At 40.7% G+C, this 20,965-nt stretch overlaps 1 protein-coding gene across 1 annotated transcript; it reads right to left on the reverse strand.

Moving 5' to 3' along the window:
- Nucleotides 1-14,282: 14,282 nt before the first annotated feature.
- ifrd1 (interferon-related developmental regulator 1) lies at nt 14,283-20,412 on the reverse strand. Its single transcript, XM_010749209.3, has 12 exons — nt 20,183-20,412; nt 18,605-18,709; nt 18,349-18,430; nt 17,282-17,406; nt 16,993-17,150; nt 16,791-16,841; nt 16,402-16,580; nt 16,164-16,272; nt 15,851-15,985; nt 15,624-15,752; nt 15,090-15,185; nt 14,283-14,988 (listed from the first exon to the last, which is right to left on the reverse strand). Exons 1-12 carry the CDS (start codon nt 20,211-20,213, stop codon nt 14,902-14,904), a joined length of 1,287 nt encoding a protein of 428 aa, XP_010747511.2. The 5' UTR covers nt 20,214-20,412; the 3' UTR covers nt 14,283-14,901.
- Between the last annotated feature and the right edge of the window lie 553 nt (nt 20,413-20,965).

The raw sequence follows: 20,965 nt of genomic DNA on the forward strand, positions 1-20,965 counted from the left end.
AGCTCAACTCGTGTGGAACCTTGACTAAATGAATACCAAAAATAGTACTATCCATAACTTATCATCATGGGAAACCAAAAAAAAAAGTGAGTCAAGGAAACACGTCTTTTGTGAAGAAACACGCCTTCACTTTCACGGTTTTCACACTTCAGAAGAGACTGTGTTGATCTGAGATACAAAACTTCTAATTAGCTTATGAAAGAACACAATTGAACTGTCACAGTCATCACAGTCATTAAACATTTATTTAAAGTTGTCAGTGCACATTTAAATAAGGAAACCTTGTATTTGTTGTGGATGTTTCCTTAGGCTGTGTAGTGGGTATCAGGCTGTGCTGTCAAATCTAAGCTCGACTTGACTTAACGTACCTTTAAACTGCCTTTGAATCCTACTCTTACCCAAGCAAAGGGTTACTATAGATACTTTGACTGACAACCTTTGATGCATTGCTTCCTTCCTTTCACTCTCAGTGTCCAGAATCAGATCTGTGGTTGGACTGAATGCTTTAATGCATTGCTTTTTTGATCCTACCGCTGGGGTTTTGCCAAAGACAGGAATTTTAATTTTTGAATCTTATTGAGTGGCTTTAAAGCCCCTAAAAACTTCTTAGTCACATTAAATTGTTATGACTAAATAAGTAATAATTAATAATTTAACACTGAAATAAGTAAGTAAGTGCACCTTGTTCTGAAGGAGCTTTGAGTGCAAAAACCTTAAACACAACACTAGTGAATTTAGTTAAGTGAAGCTTTGGGTTTCTTATGAATAGCAAAACAATTTCAACTTTCATCATATTTCAATTATAATGGAAAAACAAAACAAAAAACTGGGTACTTTAAGCCAAAGTTAGTCAGGATTTCTCCAGATTCATGTTACTTCCAAGTCAGTATCTGATAAGACTTAGAGTTAAGATGGAGGTCTGATCTGTCAGAGTAGAAGAAACCTTAAACCTTAAACCTTAACTTTACTTTCTCAGTGTAGCAAAATTGTGTTTGCATTAGAATCACACCTTTTTCATAAAATGGGGCGAACAATAATATATAATTATAAATATTGCTTGACAAAACACTTTATCTTCTCTATCAAACATGATGAATAAGTAATTATGACAATAGTGACAATAGTAGAATTATTTAGAAGGTTATTCATGTCTATTTTTAACCCATTTTATCCAGCTGGGTTACACTCAATTCTTTCCATCTAAACGCCGCCCACCTCAAACCAAATAAAAAACACAAATGCTAAGCTCTCCCGTGAGAAACAACCAAAGCTGTTCTATATTCAACATGCTATTTTATGTTTATGTAGAGTCATATTTCTCATAGTAAGAGGCTGATGATGGAAATTTGCTCTTGGGGGACTTTAACATTCTTGTGTACAGATATATTGTAATTCCTTGGACAGAGCTGCAGTATACGTGTTGTATAGACAGCAAGGATGTTGCTATGAGGCAGATTTGAACGATAAGTACCTCTGCCCTAACAAAGCAATCAATTCAGGTCACACTTGCTGATGAATACACACACACACACAGGAATGGAGGCATAATAAATTAGGTATGAAATGCATGTTGTGTGTGATTAACATGTTTGTCTGTGCACTCCATGCCTTACCCCTTAGATGTTAATTCACCGATTGTCTGACAGGTGTGACGGATGACAGGTTGTTTTTTTTACGTTCCACTTTACAACCATATGTGTGAGATTTGTAGGCTACGTTCTATCTATAAAACCAGCATGTTAAAATGTAACTTCCTGGTAATGTATAGCTGCTGCAGGATTTCTTTCTGCACATCCTGACACAGAAGATTTGCACACACTGACAGCACCTGTACAACTAAGAGAAGTGGAGTGCTTCCTATTATTAAACCCAGCTTCCTGTCACCCGAGAGGTGAACAAGAAGGTGCAGTAAACACGCAAGAGGGTGACAGCACTGATGGAAAGGAAAACAGCTGCCTATAAATAACATCAACGCATTCACCGGCCCCTGTAAAAAATGATGATGGAATACATTTGAACCCTGAATGCCTAGTAAAGGGAGTGACAGATATACAGCGTACGGCTAACTGATGATAATTGGCTTCTTCTTCCCGTGTTCATTTTTTTTTTTACTGGAGAAAGTGATAAAGATAAGGTTGCCTACTGAAGGCGGGGGGGAGGATGATAGTCAAGTGTACATACGTACGTGCGTCCCACAGCTGCACTTTTTAATTGGAATAGTAGGCAGTAAACCAGATGGCACAGTTTGGTGATTTGCAGGTGAAAGACATCATTTAGGTTTAACCTGTGGTGTTTCTTAAATTAAACCTGTGAGGTGTCTGCACAAAGATGCATAGTTACATACTAATGTTTGTATTATTATATACATATAGTTTACATCAAGATAGTTATTTTGGTTGTTAGCTGTTCTTTTGAACCATTCTGACTTTGAGGTTATTTGGAAAGGGGTATCAAAAAACCATCAGGTTGGCACCGTTGACAGGAGAGATGATATTTATGATGTAGCAGGGGAAAAATAAGGTCAAAGGTTAAGGCCATATGTTGGGGTATCCTGGAAAAGGGGCCTATCTTCTTCCTTTTTCCCTCTGACACGAATTATATGATATTGTTAATTTTGTTTGCATGTCTTGGAAGCATGATCTCCATCGTATAAAAGGGCTTGTCCCGCATCGATCAGGAGAGTCTCAATATTCGGCCAGGGGCTCTCCAAGTAACGTTTTACTTGTTACGATACTGAACTTATTGTAATAAATTTGTTTGTCATGCAACGAAGACAGTGTCGGCGGAGTTTTTCTTCAAACATCTTCAACTGCATCACCACTGAATATACGACACCTGCTGCATGTTTATAGATAAGAAAACAATTGCATGTATCCGAGCTGTCAACGTCTTTTCTCTCAAATTTATCTGAATGCCTTGACATCTTTTCACCTGCAAATTTAACTGTATTTTCTGCAAAGGAATCGACTGAAGTTCAAGATAAGATCTGATACCAGAAAAACAAGATTATTTATCAGCGACTCCCACACTTAGAATCAGGAGCCCCATGGGGGGTTTGCAAGTAATGTGACAGGTTTGAAATTATTAACAGAACAAAAGCCTATTTTATTCTTCCTTTTATGTTCATTTTTCCTGACTTTCCTCTAACCTTTGGTTGCAGATTCCTGGATGATTGTTGGCGTTTCAGACCTTTTGAATAATTATTCAATAATAGTTGATATACAGCCCTTAGAAAATTGTGGATTAATACATCTCAAAACTTCATTTTCAGAAGAAAGTGTTATGATTAAATTATTAAAAATATTGACAGGTTTATGAAATCAGGTGTCAAAATCAGGTAAAAAATGAGCAGTATTCTCAGCTCCAGGACTGTGGGGGCGTGTCAACTGAATGCACTAAAGCCACGCCCACTCACAGAAGCAGTCAAGCAGCAATTTTGAAGCAACTGAAACGTGTCAGATGAGTTCGGAAAATGACAAGACTAACTTTGAAACACTGAGCGAGATGAATTACTCTCTGTCTCTCTGCTAAGGGTGCAGGGGTATGCTCATGGTGGCCTCAGCGTGTCATTGAGCCACCCTTTAGGACCGCCCACAAAATCCTGGACTGAAAACTGTTTAAAACTCTAACTCCACATTTCAGTAATATTTTGTTTAAAGTCTTTTCATATGTTCTCTGCAACTATTTTCCAACAAATTTAATTTATTTTGAAAGAATTGCTTATAGACAGACTTTAATAAGTGGTTGCCAACCTGGGAGCTCTGAAAGAGGTCGCAAAAGAAATGATCAAGTGTTCAGGTAATTTCTTCTCAAATCTGAGAACTATTTGTTTGAATGTACTCTATGAATCATCACAGGTGTGATCTTTGTTCTAATCACCTGCTGCCTATTTCTTTGAGGAGTAAAGGTGGAAATCGATGTTCATCCATGTGCAGAACTACCATCCAATAATCACATTTGATTTGATGTCACTTGTAATTTTTCAGGATATGTCCTTTTATGTCTTTATGTTCGCCCAGAGACAGGAGGATGTAAACCACTATACCATATCTGTACATGGAGATAGTGCAAAGGCTGACTGCTTAAGCACACCACAAGACAAACCGAGTGACCTTGTTTAATTCAGTACACTGTACATACTACATATAGCCAGTGGCATGAGGCACGCAAACACACATGCTTGGATTCATGCACGCAGACGTCATGGACAGGCAAACACACACACACACACACACACACACACAAGTGGGCTCACCCTGAGGTAGAGGACATATTTTGTCATTGGTGCTTATCAATGGATACAAACCACAGACAAGAAAAGTGTGTGTGCTGCTTATGTTCGCTAGTCTACACAGTATTTTTATTCTGTTCCATGATTATGTCCTTGTGCTGCATATATATTATCACTGCATACAACATATATCACCTCCCCGTGTTTTCACCTCATCTTAGGAAAGACTAGCAGAAATCAATATATTGCTGTGATCGTTTCTTACTGGAATCATCACTCATGTGATAATGATTCCACACCCTTGTTTCGCCTTACACTACCTTGCCTGCTGCAATAAAGGGGATAAAGGAAGAGAGAGAGAGAAAAAGAAAACACCATTGTAAATCTGAGCTAATTAAATAGGATGAGCAGTGTGCGGCGATACTGAGAGTAATGAGAGATCCAGCGGTTGGTACAGGAGGAGATGGGAAAACATCCTGAAAAGCTTCCTTTACAGAACTGGCCAATCCAACTGGTGAGTTCCTACGGTGATGAGCAGAGGCAACCAATCAATTCGCTCGTGCTGAGCCTTGGCAACAACCTCCCCAGCAAAGCGAAGCAGTCGTGTGATGTGTGAGTGTGTGTGTGTGTGTGTAGGGGGTGTCTTTACATCTATGTGTGTGTGTGAGAGAAGTGTGTATTTGTGCAATCACACTCCACAGTGAGTGTGCGGCTCATATCTATAAAATCTGTCTCCTCTGTATTCAGGTCTTGTGCGGGAGCTGCCATGTCTCACACACACATAAAGAGCCACGTCTGTTCTGATCTACTGTGTACATTGAAGACTAAGGCTAAGCCGCTTTCATCCTATGAGTGACAGATTAATTGATGACCTCATGAATTCATTATTACGATCTCCTATAAACACACGAGACACACACTGACCTAATACACACACAGGTACGTGTGTGTGTTGGGATGGTATTGAGTGGAAAAATCACCCAAAGTTGGGTCAGGCAGAAATTGATTGTAGAACAGCTGATGTACAGATAGAGGTCCCTTCTGGCAAAAGTGAAACCAACATAAATCCAACATAAGGCTGATGGGAACTTTTGGTTTTTTCTGAGCAGACCAAGATCAACACCAGACGGATTATTTGATGCAGCCAGGGTAGACGATTCTCTGCCTGTGGGATCATTTAAGTCCAGTTTTGGTTTTGCTCGCACACAACAGTGAAAACCTGCTTTGTTGAGTCGATAAGTTTGAAAGATAGAGCATAAGCACTCTGGCCATGTTCAAAGTAGATAGATAAGCTATGAGACTAGCACTGCGGGCCATAACACATAAAAAAAATATATATATATATAAATAAAAAAAATAAGCATAGATACTCCAATCCATTTCAAACTTGAGTGAGTGTCTGTTGAGGGATCAAACAAACAGCTTTGACTGCAGCTGAGGCAGAGCGCACGGTTCATATCATCTCCACTGCTTCACAAGTCATGTGTTTGACCCTAAAATTAGCCTTCATGTTGAGCTGCAGATCATATTTACAGCACGGGGAAATTCACATCAAATCTAAACACGAATGCACAATAATAATAATAAAAACACCAAAATCTATTAGACCTTTTTCACGGCAGCCATTTTGACATGAAATAGTAAACACAGGTGTTACCCGTGACTCTAATAATTAAGGTGCCATTCAATTAAAGTCAAACAGAGTCAGGGTCCTGCTGTGGTGCATGTTGACTCACTGGAAAGGCGCTGCTGCACTAATTGGAACTGAATCTTAAATAGTATAATTGGAAACACCTGTGTTTACCCGACTATGGCTATGCCAAAATGGCTGCTGTAAAAAAGGGTCTATAATCTGTCAAAGAGGATCCTAAATTGCTCAAATTTAGATGTTAAATCATCTATGTAGACCAGCCCATTTTGGGAAATATTGAGAAATGAGGCCTAGCACTCACACGTATGTATATATGTATGCTAAACATGAAGCTAAAGGTAGCAGTCAGTTACCTAGCTAGCTACCTCAGCATAACATAGTGATGACAAACGGCCGCATCTGGCCAAGAAATTGTCTGGCAAACCCCCGTGTCCCATTCTGTAAAACCACAACTTGACATTTTTACACTTTGAATATATTTTGTTTGTTTAATCCTTTCAAAAAGGAGTCTGCTGAATAAGAAGCTAGAGCCAGGAGACGGTTTAGTAAGCGTAGCTCAAAATGAAAACAGCTGGCCTAGCTCTGTCTACAAATAAAATATCCTCATACTAGAGCAGTGGTTCTTAACCTTGTTGGAGGTACCCACCAGTTTCATATGCTCATTCACCGAACCCTTCTTTAGTAAAAAATAAAATATGATTTTTACTGGTGCACAAAATGAATTGTTCAAATAACAAAACCAACACAGTGCATGAACTCACAACAACTTACCTCAGTGTGACTTCTGCTGTTGCCTTTGAGAGACCAGTTCAGATATGCGTGGCTTCACCTTGGCAAGTGCCAGTCTCATGTCATTTTCACAGCAAAGTCTGTTCCTTTTCTTAGTTTTTATGTCCAGCATCCTCGAAAACGATTGCTCACAAAGATATGTTGTAACAAATGGTATAAAAAATTCCAGGGCGGAGGCTCCACCGAACCCCTGAGACCGACTCACCGAACCCCTAGGGTTCGATCGAACCCAGGTTAAGAACCACTGTACTAGAGTCACTCATTGATTGTTAACGTTATATTTTCAATTTTTATTCATACAAAAGCAAAAGTTTAAAAACAAGGGTTATGGTTTTATGCAGCGTTGCTAGATAGCTTAGCATAAAATCTGCCTACGAGCACCTTTAAAGCTACCCGTCTCCGCCGCTGATGTATTAAGTGCACAGACACGGGGAGTGGTGTCAATCTTCTTATCTAACTCTCAGCAAAAAAAAGCAAATAAGTGTATAGCAAATGCCAAACTAAGCCTTTAATACTCTATTAAAGAGGCCGTGAGTCAGTGCTTTAAAAGAGAAGATAACGCCTTGACCCGCCACATGTGCAGACTTCAAATGCCAAATTCAAACGTGTATTAACTCTGTTTTGTTTTTTTTTGGAAATTCAAATCTATGTGTGGGACTGATGCTGCAGCACACAAAGGGGACAGGTGTCCATGGCCTCTTGCCTCCTCTCTGTAGCATCATCCGGCAAACAGTTGTCAGCCCTGACGGGGGTCTGCGCTCATCACTGGCCCACATCGTGGAGAGAGAGAGAAAGAGAGAGGAGGTGGAGGGTGGAGGGTGTTTGTCTGCGCACGTGTACATACGTGTATTGGTGTGAGTGTGTTTGTGTGATTCGTACAGTAGCTATGAGTCACACAGTGTGGGGGCTACAATGCATCTGCGCCCAGCACGACAAATGTGCACCGCTTGACTCTATTTCAAGTCTACAACCACATTCCATATGGTGTCAGCTCTGCACACTATGATATAAAGCCTGCTCTGTTTTGCCAAGAGATGAATGAGACGTGTGGAATTCAGTGATCGGATGTTTTATTGATACCATTGTGTGGCCTGTGCCCTGGAGTCAGGGTCATCCATTCACTTCAGTTCAAAAACAGATCTGTTGTCTGAATGACTCAGCTCACACACAAAGGGTGAACGTGATTTTCATATTGTAAATGAGTCCTACATCATTAATAGCAATGATGAAAAGACATTGACGGGAAAAAAAATAACTTGAATGTGTAATTGTATGAGATTAATTTCATGTTTTAACCTCAAAATCTGTACACAGTATGATCGGTTATGCCTCAGCTCCAAGTGCAGAAGTGATTACTGTCAATTCAAGTGTTGATACAGCTTAATGGTGAACAAGTGACACCACCTGGTGGAGTTTAGAATTACACTCACCTTAACATCATTATTAAACTGACGTCGAGTGATGTCAACAGCAATGTAAGCAAAATTAACACCGAGCATAATTGCATTAGGGCTTCACCACTGAAATGATTCATAGCTGATGTTTTTTATTCCTCACATGCTCTAGAAAAGGTGCAATATAAATACACTTTACTGACTTCAGCTAAAAACAATTTCACTGCAGCAGCAGTAAGAGCATCATTAACCTCTTTTTAACAAAACTCTTTGCACCAAACGGCGTGAAACAACCGTCATCTATTCTGTGTGTTCTTTCAGAACACACAGTTCAAGTGTTGTTGGCAATTATGTTTTTAGTCAGTGAACAAGAATGCGTGTTCTATTTATTTATTAAGCCAATTATCCATAAAGCCAGGCACGCGCTGTTTATTGTTTATCCAACTTCTGCCGAGCTCTGCTTTCAAGAAGATTCAGAATTGCTCATAAGAGTTTAAGTAAATTATGCTATCAAATAGTAATTATGTCAATTCTGTATGCAGCAAACCATTCACAACAGAGTAAACACGCTCTCTTTGTCTTGTCAAGTAATGTAGTATACCACAATGCTGTTAACTTAAGAAGAAGTGGTAAACATTATGACACTTAGTGTGACACTCATAAGTGCATGTGTTTGATACACCAGTTAAATTATAGTAGATGTGTGTACTATTAGAGAGTTTAAAGCCTCTGGCATGCAGACATTATGAAGTATTTCATTTAACCCTTCTGTGGCGTTATGATCCAATATGTCTTACAATGCTCCTGGAGATCCTTCAATCTCTGAGCACCACAATTTTGTTTCTACCATCATCAGCTTCCATTTGAGGGGTTCTTGTTCTGTATGATGTGAAAGAATTATCACAAATGATATTGTGGTCGTATCATATCCAGCCACACCTAACAGGTGTTTTTACTTGTAACTTAAAGGTCCAGTGTGTAGGATTTAGTGGCACCAAGTAGTAAAGATGCAGATTGCAAGCAAATGAACAACTCTGCCATGTCTCACCCTCTCCTTCCAAGCATGTGGAAAAAGAATCTAGATCAGTGTTTAGTTTGTCTGTTCTGGGCTACTGTTGAAAAATGGTGGCTCAAACATGGCGGACTACATGTAGGAGGACCCACTCTCACTGTAGATATAAAGGGCTCATTTTAGGACAACAAAAACACAACAATTCTTCTTATCAGTTGATTATACACTAATGAAAACATACTAATGAATACTGTATTCCATTCCTGCCAATAAATACTACAACACTGGACCTGTGTTAAAAAGTTCTCGGGCCAAAGTGATGATTTCAACACAAGATGAAGGACATAATTCAGGATGGGGGTATGGCATGTGTACCAAAAAATATGTGTATCATCACAAGATAAACACAATGCGACATAATAAAACTTTTCGAGTTTAGACCTTCTGAGACATTCTGATTAAGCCTAGAGCAGAAAACAAAACTAATGACAAGTACAGTAAGAATTGCCTGTTTTTACTGACTGAGTCATTGACCTACGCTGTCTGATCTTCTTTAGTTTGGAGCTTCCTTTCTTGTCACAGCACACCCATCTCTGAGTTCAAATTATTGCTGTCATATGCTAATACAGAGAAATTCAACGCACTTGAAACTTTGTGTCCGCTTCCCCTGCTTTTATTCCTGAAAGTGCTAAAATACAGGACATCGTGTGAACGAAAACATGAGTCACTATGCATTAAACATAGATTGCAGCACAGACATTGGTAGTAAGAAACAAGGCGAATACACACTCTGTGCTCGGTGATTTATGGCTCAATATGTTGCACTTTGAGAAACAGCTAATATCTTTCTCCTGGGAGTCTGCCAATTTTCTCCACGTCTTACTTCATAAGTAGACACATTAACATTTCTCACTTCCTATTTGCACTCCTTACACTTAACTTTTGGTGCAGACGTGTAAATAAGTGCCCGAACAAACAAATCATTTTTTTCTCATGGTGACTTTGTGATGTGCGCAGTATCTTAATAATGGGAACCATCCATCGTCTGTCTCTATGGCGATGCCGCCGCTCAATATGGGTATCAACACAAAAGGCCGGGTTAAATAAAACACATCTAGACGGTCAATAAAAACACATACAGGGGTTATCATGCTCCTGCTGCGGGAATGATTGCCCTCAGCGTGTGCATGTGTGCTACATCTCCACCTCCACAGCTACCTAATTATTCCACAGCTGATCTGATACATGACAATGTTCTCTCAGAGGAGCAAGCTTGAAGAGAAAAATCAGTCACACAAACAAAGCAAAGTTCTCATCGTGGAAAATGCAAGAACAAATCATTTCTGAGGAGTTCTCAGCGCGCTGCAGTCACTGTGTGGCACGTCGACGCCGCAGAAGGTGACGGAGAGTGAGGTAAATCATTGTCTTGATATATGTATGCTGCATAATTGCAGTCATCAGAGGCTGCAGCCATTTTAACAGTCACAACAACAAGCCCTTTGGCGTGTTGGGATGGAGAACACACAACACTCGTTCTGTGACAAAGTGCCGCTAATCTCTCCATCCATTTTTCATCGTGATAGCTACCGTGTACACGCCTTGCCCCGGGGAGCGACTGGGGCCAGGAAAAGGAGATGTTGGAGAGAAGAGGAGGTGGAGATGGAGGTGGTGGAGGAGGAGGAGGGGAGGGAAGTATACGTGGGAGGCACACTGGTGTCAACATCAGACGTTTGCGGAAAGAAATAGGCTGATCTATAGTAGGTGCCACAGTAACAGCTGCCGAGATGCCAGAAGCACACAAGTGGAATAAATACATTAACCTGGTTAGCTATTGGAAAGCATCCATATGGAGTGTGTGTGTGTGTGTGTGTGTGTGTAAACAGACTCATGTCTGCCACACATGCTCAATGGTTTGTCTTCAGGCCCTTGTTGCTGCCAGTGTGTGGCACGTTGAATGGAAAGCTAAACTCATCAAAAGACTGTATAACCAGTCATGGCAATGACTGGCTGAGAGCGTCTATGTATGTATTGGAGCCAGTCAATTACAATGCATTCATTTGAACGACTTCCAAGTTCAAATCTATCGCCGAAAGGTCAATTAGCTGAAAGAAAGTACTCATTTCCATAACGGGAATATCAAACAGTCGACGTTAACAATCAGTCAGGTACACAACAAGAGGGATTCTAAGTGCATTTTCTTTCATTGTTTTGATCGTCCATACACCCACCGGTCAAATTCCACCCACCACAATAACATGTTCTGTTCTGTTTTGTTCCACATCTCCTTGAGCACACTGCAGTTTCAACCAGCCTTTTATCAACTTGCACACAGCAACACCTCACAGAAGGAACTGCTTAGCCAGCGAGACGATGAAACGGCGAGAGGATTCAGTCTTGTAAATTGCGTTGAGCGCATGACAAACACACAAACGAAGCTAATTATTGATGAAACTGAAGATACCATATCACATCTCTCACTCGTTTGATCCTCATTTATCCCTCTTAATTGGCTGGTGATAGTCTTTCTTTGCAAACAACAGATTATGATGAAATACAAATAATAATAATAGTCCATTAACATTCCTCCACATTTGTTTCTACCTGCCTGACTGTACCAAAGAGAGGATTTAATCAAATTATGTTTATTTACAGAGAAGCTATGTACGCTGAGAGAAATTTGCTTTCGATACAGAAAATCAACACTGAAACTAATATACTTTTTAATAGCAAATATTAAATTCTTAAGTAAACACCGATTGATCTGATTTAAAGCTGCTGCAATCAATATTTTTAGATTAACAATAGATTAAATGATTACATGTATGCGAAACTTGCTGCTAGTAATGATGAACCCACAGAGAATTATTAATTCCCATCAGCTTCATGGGACCTTTTGGCAACTTTCAGCCCATTGTTATGGTTTTATGGACTGTAACAGTCCACTGTATGCTACCTGCCCTGCACCAAACAGACAGACAGACAGTTAGCGACTAGCTTGTGGAGCATTTAGCAACTAAAGTAGCAGATTTTTTTTGTTGAGTTGGTGGCGGAAACACAGCACTAAAAGAGAGAATACTGGAATTTGTCCAGTAATGTTGCTCTGTGTCGCAATATGTAGCAACTGTCTGCTAGTAATTTTGTCATACCTACTTAAAAGTAGTTATATGTCAGTATTGTTTTCACACCTTGTTTATGCTGCCCCCAAGTGGCCAAGAAAATCATAAAAGTTGATACAGGACTCCATGGATTTTATATATATATAACATTAGCCGCTACTTGCATGTAAAAAAACCCCTGAAATGCTGGCCATCAGGTCACATTTTTAGCTGTCCATAGGTGAATCCAACAATGAAATAGGAGAGCAATGCTACATCTGTACCACAATATACTTTGACCATTACATTTGAAACAAGATTTCAACCTGGAAATACAGCCCATACATGTTCATGCTAGTTTGGTTAAATTGGTGATTTTATGTTGCACTTGTTCAGGTTGCTGAGAAAGTCTGCAGAGCACACTACAACTTTTTCTTATCTATCAAATTTTAAAAAGGGATTTGTTTGAGAGTCTAAATCCTCAAATCCCAAAAATTACAGTTCTGCCATGCTTAAAATTCATCCTCTATAAGTATTAAAAGACATTCAAGAGGTGAAGGACTCTTTGTGTAATCAGTAACTGGCAGTGCAATTTTTTAGAGTTTAGAAATTTCCTCTTAATCAGAATAAACCTGTTGAAACCGAAAATGTTGTGAAACCAAAATTTGTGTAACAAGTGCAATTACCTCTCCGCTGTTTGAGCCACTTACAGAGAATAAGTGAAATTCCCTCTCTCGATTTACAAGGGTTTTTACTGATCCACAAACAATCAAAGGTTGTGAGGACCCGCCAGGTCACAGAAAAAGGAACAGCCTCAAACCAAGTGTTAAGTAACTTCCTATTTCATGGCAGTAGACAATGTCTGAGAGACATTTTTAAGAAGAGGGGAAGCTTAGAAGTGATGCAGATTAGTGTCCGAATTTGTTTTCTTAATTTTTTATTTTAAATAATTAAAATTAGCTTTTCAAGATCTGCAAATTTGGGCAATGTGTCTCATTTGAAGCAATTAAAAGGACCAGTCTATAGGATTGGCACCTCCTGGTGTAGTTTCTGACTGCAACCCTGTCACCTCACCTTATCTTTCCTGGTGTGAAGCAGAAACTAGTGGCTGGGAAGCACCCAAAACAAATCTAAAAAAATAAATATAAATGGCTCATTCTAAAAGGTAACAAAAAACAAATATCGTTATGTTTAGGTGATTATACACCTGTAAAGTATATGCAGATTATATTCAGTTTGACATATTCTATAAATAGAGCCCCCTAAATCTTAGAAAAAGGACAGAGTGCATGTTAAAAGTAAAATACAGCTTTGACATCAGACTAAACATTAGAAGACAGACTGCCAGCACTAACAAACATATTAGAGGACATGTTGTCATATAGCAGAGAAACAGGCCTGTCCTACAGAAAAAGACGGGCCATGAACAACGTCGCTATGTCGCTGCCTTGTCCTGCAGGCGATAGTGCTTCACCTGAGATATGAGGCTGCTGAATGGGTTCATCGATTGCAGGATGCCTGTGTGTGCTCCAAGCTCCTGGATAACAGTCTAACATTATTGATGGGACTATTTGTAGCCTTGTGACGTTTTCCTTTATCATGTGATACTCACTGCTGTTATGAACCCTTTTTTTACTGCTGTGTAAAAGCAGCTGCCTTCGAGCGGGGCCTGGGGGGAGTAAATACACCGTGTACAACGCATGTTCCATTATTCCCTGGTGCTCCCTCAATAGTTTCACTGACAAACCTGTATGAGCAACACAAGAGGTTCCATCACAGAGAGTCGAATCTATTGTAGGGAGGTACAGGGAAGGGTGTGCTGCTCAGTCACCCTCGCTATAATGCGACTGTCACCTTGGCTGCAACATCGTTCACTTTGATATGTTGAAGTTGCAGTAAATAAGATTTGTGCTGGCCCTTTACTCAGAATGACCTTCATATATCTGCCAGCAGGTGAAAGAGAAGCCAAAAACTCACTTGCCAACTCTTCCTCCGGCAGAGTTTCCAATCTCTTCTACGAAGCTATGCAATACTCAATCAGCAGAAAACAACTAATGAGCATCATTGTGTCAGTTAAGTACAATATTATGAGCAAAAACAAACATAGAAATCCATTTTTTACAGCTTTTCAGTGTTTATTTCACCATCCTCACCCTTTAGATTACATACCCAATACTAAAAAGACAATATTCACCAAGGTTCTACACAAATAACCAGCTAGAGGTTAACAAGGTAGTGCAACTTAATACGAATCCATCAAAGGGTTAGGACAGTCACAACATGTGTCTTGACATTGCAATAAACTAAATACGACTACATGGTGCAAAGACAAATGCTGGCTAACTTATATAACTTATTACATATTCAAGAAAAAGGCCACATAATTAATATTAAACATGAGAGACCAAATATACAACACTGTATGTACAACACCACTGGTGATGTGTGAATATATTAAAGTTAAACTCAAAACTATTTGTTTATCAAAAACACTCACCTCCTGTAGGTTTGAAAGGTGGCTATAAAAAAAGAACATTTATAACATCAAGTATCTGTAATAAAGCCCGCCTTTCAAGTCTCCAGAGGGTGAGCGAGTTCGATACTCAGGATAGATTTCGGGGGCGGAGCACGTGAACAAAGTCGTGACAGTTTATCTAAAAAGCAGGAAAGTCTGATAATAGGATGTTAGTGAAATAAAAAAAAAAAAAAAAGGAGAAAAAAAAAAAAGTTTAAAATTCTCCCACATCCACCCTCTTGTCCCTGAACTTGCTTCTGGCCTTGGTCCGAGCCTTGAATGCGGCAGAGTTGTGGAGATGCTGGAAAAGAGAGAAGAAACGGTTACGCGGAGGTATATGCAGCACCGTTTAATGCAGCGAATGACAAACAATGGGAAGGGTTGAATAACTCGTACACGTACCCTTTCAAAGCGAGAGATTTTCATGGCCTTCATTGTGGCTGAATCAACCAACATCGGTGGTCCCAGTTCAAACACGTCTCTGATAAATTCATTACCCTTTTTTAAAGAGAAAGAAACAACATTAAGAACAACCAACAAACGAGACAATACAAGATTACAAATCTGAACAGTAGCAATTTTAGACACAGCGATTTGCGGTCTGAAATATGTTCGATTGTGAAATGTTTTCCCACTAGGACGCTGGCTGCCAGCCAGATTTGAAACCACTTTCCAAACAGCTACTTGTAATGGCTCTTTCACCTCCTTCTACACTTTGCAACATTCTCCTAAATCAAGTTCTAAGTGTTGTTTTTGCTGTTAAGTCTTGTCTTCCTAGATCACGCAGGCCTACAGATCTTCATTGTGTTTAAGTGCTGGGTCATGCAACCTAAACTCATGATTCTCTGGTGTAATCAAGTTAAAATGTTGACTTGCGTGCATTTAAATTGACTCATACATTTATGTCATACTCCACCATTATTTACGTAAAGATACCTGCAGGTGGTAGTTCATCCCAGAGCCCACAAACTCCCTGAAGGCATCATATGTCCTCTTTCTGACCCAGCTGTCAATGGTCATGCGCTCTGTTCCAAAGCGAATGGTCTCAGACTGGAAGTCGCCCTCCTGGAACAATATAGACAGACAGGAGAACAATTATTAACTAAAATGTCAATTAACACCTGGCAAATCAAGGTGCCGTCGACTGACACGGACACACCCACCTCAACAGCCTTCAGTACGTCCCTGAACACCGACCGCTGCTTCCTCTTGTCAGTCTTGGCTCTGTGCTTGTTACAGTCTGTGGCGAGCGCGTTCAGTTTGTCACACAGTTCATCCCAGTCTTGAAACTCAAAGTCCTGAAAAAGAGCACAGAAAGAAATGCTGCCTTCAGAGCAAAGAAAGAAAAACAAGTTGCCTAAAAACAGGTCTTAAAAGCAGCCAGACAATTTAAGAAAGAGACAAAAATTACAGCAATTTTTCCATCCAACAACAGCAATTTAGTCCCAGCAGTTGTCTGCACTGTACTGAACTTACAGAGTCCAAGTCTCTGGCAAGCTCAAAGAGCAGGGCAATGGTCTCCCCTGCAGCAATTCTCATGTTGACATCCTCACTTTCCAGCAATCTTGGCAGTTTCGGCAGGTGTCTGCACAACAAAATAAATGCATTCGAAATCTGTCCACACACACACACGCATGCATTCGTCCTGACATTATTCAGTTTTTATCTGGGTTGCAGTAAAATAATGTGGCAAACTTTTGACGCCGGGTCTTACTTGCGCAGGACGTCCTTCAGCTGGCTGGCAGTGCAGATGGTGAGCAGCAGTGCCCAGGACAGCAGGGCGTTGGTGTGGAGCTGGCTCGTCGGGGGACTGATTAAAGGACAGGTACCATCCACCCTAGCATAGGACCGGGTGAACAGGTTCTCAAAGCACTCCATGGTAGCATGCACGTCCTAAAAACAAGAAGTAGCAAGCATAATATGAAGACTGGAGCTTGTGATGCAAAAAAAAACAAAACAAAAAAAAAAACAAAAACCTGAATGAGACACGATAATAAGCACAAATAAACGACTGACAAAAGGCTGTAAGAGAGACACTGCAGCACTGTCCTCAAGCCTGAATGTGTCCAACCACAGAAAAGACACCAAAAGTGAAGAACTTACCAGAATGTCATCTTCTGCAACTAAAGTACAGAGGCCCAGACTGGTCGCCGCCTATTAGACAAACAGAATGATTTGTTCAGTTGTTTTGATATCGTATATAGACACACAGGTTTCAGAAAAATCCAGAAAACCACATGGTAGCTGCTGATCCATAACATGTCAACAGATGCAGTCCCGACTTGAAATATCATCAGGTGCTCACCGCCTGTCTGGCTTGTATGTTGGCTGATCCGTCTGCCAGGATGTTTTTGAAGATCGGTTTCAGAGTCTTGAACACTTCCTCGCTCTCGATGCCCGAGCCCAGCTGGATGCACAAGAGGCAGGCCAAAGAAGCTGCCGCTCGCTGCTCCTCGCCTTTGCCTGACACAGTGAGAGGGGTGGGACTTAACTTTACATAAGTAGATTTAAAAAAAATCGGAGGTAATGAACTTTGACCACGTCATTCAGGAAATGTCAAAACAGGCGACAAGTTTCATCATCTGTTCTGGTACCTTTCTTGAGGCAGCGCTCGATGCTGTCTGTGATGGTCATCCTTCTCTCAGAGATAAACTCGTACAGTATCCGTGTGGCCATTGCCGTCTTAAGCCCATCCAGTGCCCCTTGTCTGGTCTTAGCACTGAGAAAACAGGCACACAAACATCCATTATTGCAATTATACAAATGTTCTCTTCTTCAATATCAACCCAACCCAACATAATAGAGAGCATGTGTTAAAACACCCACTGTTTTGGCCAGTGTCTTGGATGAAACCCTGTGAGTTAAATCACAGGGTTTCAAAATGGCAGGCCTCCAAACAGTTAAAATGATCACATTAGTTATCAAAAAGAGATCACATAGGTTGGCCCAAATGTGTGTGATTTGGTTCAATAGATTAGTTCAAGGATTGTTTGGAGGAATTTTAGTGTTTTTCCCAGTTTGCCAGAGTCTTAGGACAAACTTTTCCCCATGAATTTACTGTTGTCTATAACTTGGCTTAATTGTTGAGTGTCTATGGGATCAAAAACCATAATGATGATGTCATAGGCTTCAAGAAATTGAGTGAAAATCAGCAAGTAAAATGTGGTAAGAGGCACCTTATTCCAAGCTTTGTCTGTCTGGTGAGGCCTGCAGCCTCAGAAATCAAAACAAAGACACACTTACATTTTACATACATAAAAAGATGTTTGACACAGCAGTCAATCACTCTCATCAAGCTTTGTCTATAAAGTTCTGGAAGTTCTCTGTAATGTTGAGCTCATGTGTTGGAGGTACGGGCTCAAGATTTCATTCCCATGTGGCACTGGCAGTCAAGTGGCATTCACTACTTTAATATCATCACGTTCAGCAGCACGTTCAAAGGCTTTCTAGGGATGAAGTCTATTTTTAACGTGACCAGGGTGCAAACCTCAACGACACCGCTCTCCTGCGATCGACAGTGGCACTCCAAACTCCGGCAATCCGTCGCAGAAATAAACTTCGTCGGCTTTGTCGACATCTTAAAGTCACCTCTGCGGTGTCATATTAGACCCTGCATGCCGAGCTTAGATGACATGTGTATGTAGACGTTTGAAATAATCACCTCTTATCCACAGTGCTGTCAATGAACCCTTTCAGCTTGTACTGGAAATCCTCCTGGGCTGTGTCCTCAGCGGCTTCTCCACCTGGCAGAACAACGAGATGTAGTAAACGGAGACTTGCCTGATACGCCTCACAGCGCTGATACGAGTGACCGGACACAAAAGTGCAGGAGTCGCACTCTGCGTGCGAGTTTGGACAAACTTCAAACCTGCTAAGCGAAGATGTAAAAAAACACACAGCCGAGTACGCAGACCTACCTTCATCCGCCACACTGGTGGTGTCACTGAAGCTGCTGCAATGACTGAGGGTCTCGATGGAGGCATCCTCATCACTGAAAGGCTGCACATGTCCATGCTGCCCTCCTGAAGAAAGAACAGACAGACACAAACGCATCAGAGTGCAGCAGGTTTGTGTAAGTTCATTATGTAACACGGGTACTGTAACTAATGCCACAGTTATCTTATCTCAAGTCCTTTGCACACTCTATGCTGCCGTACTTCCATTATCTCATGTGAAAAACGCACCGCGTTGTCAGGGTCAAGGGCAACAAGATACTCCTGTGTGCATACGTGACATTATGTTCAGGTTGGAGCGAGCTTCCGTGACACGACAGACGCCCTGACAAATCTGCCACGACGATCTCACTCGGCTGCCAAACCACTGTTCAGGATAAAATGTGTGCGGTTTTAGCAACCGAGGGCAAGAAGGAAGCCAGGGTTTTCTCTCTCCAACAGGCACAAAAATGCTCAGACGACTTGCGCTTGGTCTCTGAAAACAAGATGTGGGGAAATCCTGAGTATTCATTTTTCTTCAGACTCTAAAGTTTTGGCTGGGTTTGTTCTTCCAGCGTCCATAAAAACTGCACAATGTGTTGGAAAACACTTCCTTAATGGCATCAACAGGCGTCTCGAACCTGACCTGAGATGACCCCTGACATTGTTTATCCCTGTGTGTGTGTGTGCATGGTAGTCACAACAAAACAATTGAATGTATTTGGATATTTCAAGCCATGACAAACACAATAAGAAGCAGTTTTTTTAAATAAAGGGCCATTTTATCCACATGCTTGGTCTGTGTGTTTGTGTTGACGTGGACTCTTCCCCCCACAGCCACAGCTGATTCCTCAGAACCGGGCGCCGCCTCTTTTCCAACCCGCTCTCTGGAGTCCAAAATGTCCGCCTTCTGTCGCTCAGCAACAACAACATTAAAAAAAAACAACAACAACTACTGAACACTACTTTAAAAGTCAGCCAAAAATGAGTCTGAATGATAACCAGCTGTTATATATGGCAGGCTAACGATTATTTAAGGTCAGTTTAAGCGACACGACAACTTCACTTTACTCACTTCGAGCTATGGCTTTCATAAGCAACCCAGAAAAAGTTATTTGTTCCTATATCGAGGTAATAACCACGGTAAAAAGCTGCCATGCTGTCATGAGTTTATTTATTTAAATAAACTTTACCCAGCAACCAGAGCTGGCTCTTGCTAGTATGCGGTTGCTATTAGCGAACTAGCTTGTACGACGATTATTAAAGGTTCGTGTTGAGTGCAAATTAGTTTGTAGTCATTAAACGAGTGTGTCAATTAATTTAACAAAAGCGTGTTTGAGTGTAATGCCACGTTTCGTCAGTAACAGCACCGCTTTGTGTGACCACCGCTAGCTAGCTTTGTGTTTTGACGTTAGGCCAGCTTCTGACGTTTGTAGTCCTTCCCGTACACACGTACAACTCCACTCAATGGAGCGACAACACGAAAAGAACTACAACTACCATGCCGCACAGAGACGTCACATAAGCAAGGCCATAAAGCAACGCGGCCGCTCGCTCACTCACCCCTGCTATTCTTCTTCTTGGTCCTTGGCATTTTCGTGCAAAGAAATGTCTAATTTGATCAAAAATCAGCCAATACACGACCAGCTTTTATTGTATTGTCTCGTAAAATGAAAATATTCCCGTGGCACAGTAGATAAAAAGGAATTGAAAGCGATCTTGGAGATAGTCTGTTGGCCGAGACGATACATTTTCCCTCATAAACCAGGGCTGCGTAAGAAGAGGGCGGCTCCGAGTATTTATACCGGCTGACATATCACGAGGAGGTTTCCCGGCATCGCCGACCAATCCGGGAACAGGAACAAAGTGTCGCGTGTGTTTGCGCGTGACGCAGTGCCCAGAAATGTGGGTAATGTGTACCTGTTCACGGTCACCACAACTTTAGTATAAAGCAAAAATAAACTGTATATATTCAATAAAAACAATAATAGATGTTTAAAAACGGCAAAATTCCACCTTTGTAATGTAACTGTCTTTCAGAGTATTAAAAATAGTAAAGAGTGATTATAGCCATTTATGATAAAAACAGTGATTATATACCTGTGTGATCAATGTTATATAAAAGTAACCAAATACATTTTCACTATATCTCTATAATGTTACCGTCTATCTCTACTTCACAAGATTTCTGAGGGAAATATAACCGTGTGAGCGGTGTCATTTTTCAGATAAACATACACAATAGGATCTAGAAATAAAATGTGATGTATTGTTATACACAACAAAACAGTAAATGAGCTCCATGTGTATCAGCTACATTAAAATATCAATAATTATAATAATGTG

The sequence above is a fragment of the Larimichthys crocea genome, chromosome XX, assembly GCF_000972845.2.
Source record: "Larimichthys crocea isolate SSNF chromosome XX, L_crocea_2.0, whole genome shotgun sequence".
Lineage (NCBI taxonomy): Eukaryota > Metazoa > Chordata > Actinopteri > Sciaenidae > Larimichthys > Larimichthys crocea.